General features: G+C 35.1%; 1 protein-coding gene across 1 annotated transcript in view; it reads right to left on the reverse strand.

The window, feature by feature from the left end:
* Nucleotides 1-278: 278 nt before the first annotated feature.
* The window catches only part of FOXN2 (forkhead box N2), a 67586-nt gene continuing 57606 nt past the window's right edge, over nucleotides 279-10258 (reverse strand). Inside the window, exon 6 of the mRNA XM_081253954.1 lies at nucleotides 279-295. Coding sequence (XP_081110080.1) covers nucleotides 294-295 — 2 coding nt within the window. The 3' untranslated portion in view covers nucleotides 279-293. The remainder of the gene's footprint in view (nucleotides 296-10258) is intronic.

Here is a 10258-nt window from a genome sequence, read left to right on the forward strand (position 1 = left end):
ACACACTGCTTGAGCAGGGGATGTGTGGAGAGCAAGGGAACAGCCATCTTGGGTGGCCTGACCACACAGCAGCTGTCACCTCTCCTCTTCCTCCCCTGTTTCTCTTCAGAGCACTATCACTCCCCGTATTTTGTTTCAAATTTTTATTTTGCCAGTCTCCTCCCACTAGAATGTAAGCTCCATGAGGGCAGAGACTTTCATCTGTTTTGCTCACTGCAGAACCACGAGGGCCTCGGCAAAGATTTGTTGAATACATGAATAAAACGCCAATCATTCTTCTTGGGCTTGGTTGGTCCTATAAACCAGAGGCAGAAAAGCCGGGTAGTTAAAGCACAAATTTAGGAACCAGGCTTGGTTTTTTTTAACCATTTACCAGATGGTGTAACTATTGGCAATTTAAGCTCCTTGAGTGTGGATTTCTTCGTCTATAAATAATTTACCTCATTGACCTCAAAGAGTTGATGTGAGGATTAAATGGAATAACAAACAATATCTAAATGCTTGGCTTAGTACTTGCCATGCCTGTCAAGTAGAAAACTCATTAAGTAGTAGTTATAGCATTCCAGATAATACCCTTCATAGATGACTAAATCAGATTCAGGTAGTTCTTAATTTAATTACAATTAAAAAACCATTGAACTCCCAGCAACTGATTTTCCACACCTATCCAACCCTCCTCAGAGAATATTTCTTTCTCTCCGATCCATCTCATATTTTGTATGGGAGTCATCCGTCTGACTTGAAGTGTCTTTATTCAACTCTCAGCTCTGAAAGTAATAGAATCTGTTGAATGTATTTCAGTTTATCATCTGTTCCTTACCAACAAATTTTTTTTTTTTTTTTTTTTTTTTGCGGTACACGGGCCTCTCACTGTTGTGGCCTCTCCCGTTACGGAGCACAGGCTCCGGACGCGCAGGCTCAGCAGCCATGGCTCACGGGCCCAGCCGCTCCGCGGCATGTGGGATCCTCCCGGACCGGGGCACGAACCCGTGTCCCCTGCATCAGCAGGCGGACTCTCAACCACTGCGCCACCAGGGGAGCCCCCAACAAATTTTTATTAACTCCTTTACTCTGCAGTTCAAATAGGACAACTTATTTTGGGTTTGCTAAAACAAGTTAGAAGGTCAAGGAGCTTTTCTCCCCAATGTCTGTGTATGTGTTTTAGCTCTCACTCCACCCACCCTGCCCACACCTCTATCTTGGACTTCTTGCCTCCAGAACTGTGAGAAAATAAATGTTTGTTTCTTAAGCCATCCAGTCAGTGGCAGTTTATTGTAGCAAACAGACCTAATAGACTAGTACACCAGGCTATATAATAAGTGTATGTCTAACTTTATAAGAAACTGCTGAACTGTTTTTCAAAGTGTCTGTGTTACTTTATATTCCCACCAGCAACCATGAGATTTATAATTGCTTCACATTTTAAAATTCACTTGTATTGTCAATCCTTCTAATTTTAGACAGTCTATTGGATGTGTAGTAGTATCTCATTGGGGTTTTAGTATGCATTTCTCTGATGACTAATGATGTTGAGCATCTTTCTGTGGTCTTATCTGCTATTCATATATATTTTGGGTTAACAGTCTGTTCAAATCTTTACCTGTTTTTTGCTCGGTTTATGTCTCTTTAATATTGACTTATAGGAGTTTTTTTAATATTCTGAATACAATCCTTTGTCAGATATACATGTTGTGAATATTTTCTCCCAGTATGTTGTTTGCTCTTTCATTTTCTTAATGGTGTCTTTTGGAGAGCAAGAGTTTTTAATTTTGATGAGGATCAGTTTATAAATTTTTTTCTCTTATGGTTTGTGTTTCGTGTGTTTTATCTAAGAAATCTTTGCTTGATCTGAAGTCAAAAAGGTTTTCCTCTGTGTTTTCTTCTAAAAGTTTTATAGTTAGCTTTAACATTTAGGTCAGTGATATTGATTTTAAATAAATTTTCATGTATGGTGAGAGATAAGTCAAGATTCATCGTTTTCCACATGTATATACAATTGTCCAGCACCATTTAAAAAAAAATTATCCTTAGTCCTTTGAATTAACTTGGCATCTTTGTCAAAAATCAACTGCTTGGGCTTCCCTGGTGGCGCAGTGGTTGAGAGTCCGCCTGCCGATGCACGGGACGTGGGTTCGGGCCCTGGTCCGGGAGGATCCCACATGCCGCGGAGCAGCTGGGCCCATGAGCCATGGCCGCTGAGCCTGCATGTCCAGAGCCTGTGCTCCACGACAGGAGAGGCCACAACAGTGAGAGGCCCGCATACCGCAAAAAAAAAAAAAAAAAAAAAAAAAGCCAACTGCTCATATAATGTGGATTTTCTTCCTGGACTATTCTGTTTCATTGAAATATATATATTAAACCATACTGTGTTTATTATAACTTTATAGTGAAATTTGAAATCAGGTAGTATAAGCCATTCAACTCTTTTTAAAAAATGCTTTTGGTTATTCTAAGTCATTTGCATTTCCATATACATTTTAGAATCAGCATGCGAATTTCCTCAAAAGAGCCTGCTAGATTTTGATTGGGACTGAATTGAATGTGTAGATAAATTTGGAGAGAATTGACATCTTAACAATATTTAAGTCTTTGGATCCATGAACACAGTGTATCTGTCCATTTATTTAGATGTTCTTAAGTTCTCTCAGCTAGGGTTTATAGTTTTCATTGCACAGGTCTTGCACATGTTTTGTTAAATTTTCTCCTTTGTATTTCATTTCTTGCATACTAATATAAATAGTATTTTAAAATATTTCATCTTCCAGAAGTTTGCTGCTACTATATTGGAGTACAATAGATTTTTATAAATCATTCAACCTAGTATCCTGTGGCCTTGTTAAATTTATTAGTTCTAGTAGCCTTTTGTAGATTTCTTAGGATTTTTTATATACACAATCATGTTGTCTGGAAATAAAGGTGACTTTATTTCTACCATTCCAAGTTCTATGCCTTTTAGTTATCCCACCCCGCCCCTCCTCCTTCTATTTTATTTTTTGGCCTTACCAAAGTGGCAAGGAGGTCCAGTAAAATATAGAAGTAATGAGAGGGGACACCCTTGGCTTATTCATAATTAAAGGGGAAGTAGTCAGCCTCTCACCATTCGATACGATGTTTGCTGTAGATTTTTCAGAGATGCCTTTTATCAGGCAGAAGAATATCAAGAACTGTGAAGGATGTGAGCTTTTACAGTACTTTCAAGCTAACAAGCTTACCTGCTACAGTTTCATGGATGCTGGCAGAAAACATGAGACTCCTGGGTCAGAGACAAAGAAATTTATTACTTACAGTACAGCAAGCAACATGAGCGTCACAGTCACTTTGGGTCTGTTTTCCCATGGGGCTGTGCAGAGCAGCCCAGGTGGATGCTGCTTAGGAAACCCTAATATTTTATAAAGGCTGCAAGCAAATGTGTCTGACCTTTGCCCCAAAGGGAGCCATTCTCTTTATTATGCTGGACCGCTAACAAACCTGTCCTCTACTCTGAAGGGAGACACTATATCCATCTTCCACAGTCATCCACTATAAAAATATCCTTGAAAATATAGTCTGGAAGAAAAGATTGTCAGTGCCTCTGTTTGCTGGACATGGGAAAGCGTGAGACACCCTACTTCACCTCCGTTAGGATGATTTAGGATTACTATTATGAGAGAGAGAGAGAGAGAGAGAGGGAGAAAGGAAGAAAAGAACAAGTGTTGGAGGGGATATGGAAAAATTGGACACTTGAGCATTGCTGTGGGAATGTAAAAGGGTACAGCTGCTGTAGAAAACAGTATCATGGTTCCACAAAAAAACTGAACACAGAATTATCATATCATCTGGTAATTCTACTTCTAGGTATATACCTCCCAAAATTGAAAGTAGGTATTTAAACAGATACTTGTGCACCAATGTTCACAGCAGCATTATGCATAAGACCCAACAGGTAGAAACAATTCAAATATTCATTAACAGATGAATAGGTAAACAAAATATGGTATGCATTATGGTATGTATATACATTGTATGTATATTATATTATATATTATTTATGGTCGGTTTATAGTGATACAAGCCTACCCCAATAAACAAACAAAAAATCTCATATAACCTAAACTTACACGTAAAGGAACTAGAAAAAGAACAAACAAAACCCAAAGTTAGAAGAAAAGAAGTAATAAAGATCATAGCACAAATAAGTGAAATAGAGACTAAAAAACAATAGAAAAGATGAAGAAAACTAAGATCTGGTTCTTTGAAAAGATAAACAAAATAGATAAACTTTTAGCCAGATTTATCAAGAAAAAAAGAGAACAGTCTCAAATAAATAAAATCAGAAATGAAAGGGAACTTACAACTGACACCACAGAAATAAAAAGGATCATAAGAGATTACTATGAACAATTATACACCAATAAAATGGACAACCTAGAAGAAATGAACAGATTCCTAGAAATGTATAACCTCCCAAGACTGAATCTGGAAGAAATAGAAAATATGAACAGACTGATTATCACTAATGAAATTTAATCAGTAATTTAAACACTCCCAACAAGCAAACATCCAGGACGTTTCAGATGGCTTCACAGGTGAATTCTACCAAATATTTAAAGGAGTTAATACCTATCCTTGTCAAACTATTCCAAAAAATTGCAGAGAAAGGAATGCTTCTAAACTCATTCTTTGAGGCCAACATCACTCTGATACCAGACAAAGGTACTACAAAAAAAAGAAAATTACAAGCCAACACAAGAACATAAATTCAAAAATCCTCAACAAAGTATTAACAAACTGAACTCAACAATACATTAAAAGGATCCTACACCATGATCAAGTGGGATTTATCGCAGGAATGAAAGGATGGTTCAATATCTCAAATCAATCAATGTGATACACCATATTAACAAATTGAAGAATAAAAATTATATGATCATCTCAATAGATGCAGAAAAACTTCTGACAAAATTCAATATCATTTATGATAAAAACTCTCAGTGAAGTGGGTATAGAAGGAACATAACTGAACATATGACTTTTATTAAGTCATATATGACAAACCTACAGCCAACACTTACAACTACATCAAAAAGAATAAAGTACCTAGGAATAAATCTAACTAAGGAGGTAAAAGACCCGTACTGGGAGAACTATGAGACATTGATGAAAGAAATTGAACATAACACAAACAAATATTCCATGCTCATGGACTGGAAGAATTAATATTGCTAAAATGACTGAATTCCCCGGGCAATCTTTCAGATTCTATGCAATCCTATCACAATATCAATGCATTTTTCTCAGAACTAAAACAAGTACTTTGAACTGAAACACAAAAGACCCTGTCTTACCAAAATAATCTTGAGAAAGAAGAACAAAGCTGGAAGTATTATGCTATTTGATTTCAAGGTATACTACAAAGTTACAGTAAACAAAACAGTATAGTACTGGTGCAAAAACAGACATATACATCAGTGGAAGAGAACAGAGAGCCCAGAAATAAACCCATGCTTATAATATCAATTAATCTATGACAAAGAATCAAGAACACACAATGGGAAAAAGACAGCCTCTTCAATAAATGGTGTTGGGAAAACTGGGCAGCTACATGCAAAAGAATCAAACTGGACTACTTTCTCACACGATATACAAAGATAAACTCAAAATGGATTAAAGACTTAAATGTAACACCTGAGGCCATAAAATTCTTAGAAGAAAGCTTAGTAATATGCTCTTTGACATTTGTCTTAGCAATATTTTTCCCCTCAGGCAAGGGAAATAAGCACAAAAATAAACAAAAGGGACTCCATCAAACTAAAAAGCTTTTGCACAGTGAAGAAACTATTAACAAATGATAAAACAGCCTTCTGAATAGAAGAAAATATTTGCAAATGATATAACTGATAAGGGGTTACTATTCAAAATGTAGAGGACTCATACAAGTCAACATCAAAAAAACAAACAACCTGACTGAAAAATGGGTAGAGGACCTGAATAGACATTTTCCCAAAGAAGACATACAGATGGCAACAGACACGTGAAAAGGTGCTCAACATCAATATCATAATGGAAATGTAAATCAAAACCACAGAGAGATACCACCTTACACCTGTCAGAAAAGCTACTATCAAAAAGACAATAAAAGACAGGTGTTGGGAAGGATGTAGATGAAAGGGAACCCTTGTGCTATTTGTGGGCATATAAATTGGTACAGCCAATATGGAAAACAGTATGGAGATTCCTCAAAATATTAAAACTAGAACTACCATAATCCAGCATTTCCACTTCTGGGTATTTATCTGAAGAAAACAAAAACACGAATTCAAAAACATATATTAATCTCTATTTTCATTGCAGCATTATTTAAAATAGCCAAGATATGGAAGCAACCTAAGTGTCCACTGATAGATGAATAAAGATGTGGTATACATACACACACACACACACACACACATATATCTACCTATCTATATATATATGCCATGAAAAATGAAATCTTGCAGCCTGTAACAATATGGGTGGACCTAAAGTGTATTATGCTAAATGAAATAAAACAAAGACAAATACAGTATGATTTCACTTATATGTGGAATCTAAAAATCAAAACAAATGTAACAAAACAGAAATAGATTCATAGATACGTATATAGAACAAACTGGTTGTTGCCAGAGGGGAGGTGGGATGGGAGAAATGAGTGAAATAGGTGAGGGAGATTAAGAGATACAAACTTTAGTTGTAAAATAAGTAAGTCACAGGGATGTAATGTACAGCATAGGGAATATAGTAATATCGTAATAACTTTGTATGGTGACAGATGGTAACTAGACTTATCATGGTAATCATTTTGTAATGTATAAAAATATTGAATCACCATGCTATGCTGTACACTTGAAACTAATATAATATTGTAAGTCAATTATACTTCAGAAAAATCTGTTCATTTCATCTAAGTTGAATGTATTGGCTTAACGGTCTTAATAGTACTCTTTTATTATCCTTTTAATACCTGTAGGATCTGTCCTTATGTCTCATTTCATTTCTGATTTTGCTAATTTGTGTCTTCTTTTTTTTCCCATTAATTAATCTGGCTAGAATTATATCACTCTTATTGATCGCGTCAAAAATATTTCATATATTTTGCCCAGTTTTCTGGTTGTTTACAGAGGAGCTTAAATCTGACCCTGTTACTTCATTATGGCTGCAAGTCAAAGTGTCGGGGTTAAACAATGAGGACCTATTGTATAGCACAGGGAACTGTATTCAAAATATTGTAATAACCTATAATGGAAAAGAATCTGAAAAGTGTGTATATATATATATATATATATATTCAGTTATATACATATAATTGAATCTCTTTGCTATACACCTGAAACATTGTAAATCAACTATACTCCAATACAAAAAAAGAGGGGGGGGGAGAAAACCATGTCGTGGAATAAAATTGGGGGAAAAAACCCATAAAGTGTTAGGGTGATTTCTTAAACCACATACACCTTCATCGGCTTCCCTAGGTACTTAAAATAAAAGCCCTAATCTTTGACTCACATGGCTTTGCAAAGTTTGGCCCCAGCTCTTTTGCTTTGTAAGACTAGCCTGTTAGTTCACTGAAAATCTCATGTTTCCTCCAATCACAGGGTTCTTAGTGAATGCTGTTATCCTTGCCCAGAAGAATTTGCCATGCTTTCATTCCCAAATTATCTGCTTCTTTCAGATTTCAGCTTAAATTACATTCCTCAGGGTAACCTCCCCTGAAACCCCAGATTAAATGTTATATATTTTGAGAGCTCCTTATTTTCTTCTTTTATGGCAATCACAATTCACAATTGTGTTTACATTTTTAAGAGAGGGATTGTCTATTTTTCTTCTTAGTGTGTATTGTATGTCCAACACTTAAAACCCAGTGCTTGGGATTAAGCATTGAAATACTTCAGTGAAAAGATGTTCAGTTCACAAAGCGTGTGCAACTTTTTGTCAATTCGTCTCAATATACAGGATTATCACATGAATTTAGTCCCATGGCAGAGGACTTTATTTATTTAGCCTCGCTTAAAACACCAAGTCCTAACCACTGGACCGCCAGGGAATTCCCGACTGCAGAGTACTTTAATCTGGCTGCAGTCTCTATTTCAAACTCTCAACCAGCAGATAGCAATTTTGCTTCAGGTTCTTAAATCTCCCCTAAATTAATAATTTTTACAATCTTTCTTTCCTGCACAACTCCTAGTTTCCTCTATTATTAAAATTTCCCAACAAGGTGGATTTGTTAAGTATTAACTTGAACCAAAACCTCACGGTTAAGGAAAATCTATAATGGAAGAAAATCCACCTAAACAAAATTTCTGTGTAAGAATCACTTTCAGTTAAGGAGGGATTGTTGTTTATCCACTATATTATGAGGTACATAACTTGCCCTGAAGTTCACTGAAGAGTTTCTAGTTTTCCAACAATCTTTTGGAACACAAACTATCCTTAAATATGTTATATTCTCTGTGTAGCACATGGCTATTTTAATTTAGAGGATGACAGCGTCTAAACATTCCTCTACTTAAAATTTCATGGAGCATATTAATATGGCTATTTCTAAGATTAGTAATTATTTTCATTCTTAAAGATTCTCAACACTTTTATATCTAAATTTTTGTACTTTTTGCTAGCTTCATTTCAAAAAAAAAAAAAAAAAATCCATGTCCTGAAATTCTTGAGGAAAAGACTAAACATGTTTTAACCTATATTTTAATATTTTTCTAAAAATGGTGTATAAAAATTATACTAGCTCAGAACCTGTATGAGTGAGAAAGTGGTGAATCTAATAGTGAGAATAAGATTCACTTTAAAGGGACAAATACATGAATGCCAAATGGCTATTTTTAAATGAATCTGGATTTCAAAGGGAGTTTAAAATCAATATGGCTGTCTCACCAACTCATTTTGAATACACAACTCTAGGTAGATACTACCATTTAAATGACCAGCACAGAACTTCAAAGTGACAGGGGGAATTAAAATCAAAATATTGGTTGTAGATTATTCCATTTTACAATGGATGCCCAATTTTTAACAGGTGGTTATTATGGGTATTTTTGAAGTAAAACTACTGTACAGTTGACCCTTGAGTAAAGTGGGTTTGAACTTCGAGAGTCTACTCATACTTGGATATTTTTCAATAGAAGGTACTACAATACTACACAGTCCACGGTTGGTTGAATCTGCCTTTGCGGAGGAACTGAAGATAGAGAGCTGACTATACGTTATATGTGAATTAACCTCCACGTTGTTCAAGGGTCAACTGTATTTAGAAATAGTCTTTTTTTTTTCGGCCGTGCCGTGTGGCTTGTGGGATCTTAGTTCCCTGACCAGGCACTGAGCCCAGGCCCTCAGCAGTGAGAGTGCACAGTCCTAACCACTGGACCGCCAGGGAATTCTCAGAAATAGCCTTAATAATTACATATTCTACTCAATTTTTCTTAGTTATATTTCAAAATATCTAATTATATATACGAACAGGAAAAGTTCAGCTTCAGGAAGAGAATAATGTAATTCACACTATTTTAGCTTTCAATGATTAAGATGACATATAAAAATCAGGAAAAAGAATACTTTCAAAAAACAGCCTTTAAAAATTTCTGAAATTAAAACTTTTATTCTTCATCTGCATGACTCCAACTTTGTAACACTGGAATAGAAAGAGTGTGTCAGTGTGTGTGTGTGTAGGAGTATGAATCACCTACATCTATACTACCAACCCCCAAAGGACAGAGTAAGTACAAGTATGTTATAAAACAAGGTTTATTCTGTAATACTTTATCATAATGAATTGCATCTCTTTGGTAAAAATAAACTTTATAAACAATTTAATAATCAGAGATTAGATACAAAAACTAAACATTTGTTAAGTTGTTTTTAATATGAGCAAAGACGCAACTGAGAAGTGGTTCATTTGGACTGGTCATCTACTTACTGGCAATTATAACTCAAACTCAGGGTAATTTTTATGCTACATTAGAAAAGAGGATAAGGACAGTTTAATAACTCAAATTTCTTGAATCAGAAAGCATTCTTACACTTTCACTTAAAAATAAATAGTTACAATGAATTGGCAATTATACATTTTTATACACTATATAATGGCAACATAATACTTTAAAGTTAAGCACTTAGTTTAATAAGAAATGTACAATTTTAAAAACAAGTTTTGACAATGGCACTGGCAGTTAGATGCAAAAAATGTGCTTTTAAAAAAATGGCAGGTATAACATTAAAATACTCTACTTTGTCTTTCAAT

This window comes from Mesoplodon bidens (genome assembly GCF_964165515.1).
Source record: "Mesoplodon bidens genome assembly, chromosome: 14".
Classification (NCBI taxonomy): domain Eukaryota; kingdom Metazoa; phylum Chordata; class Mammalia; order Artiodactyla; family Ziphiidae; genus Mesoplodon; species Mesoplodon bidens.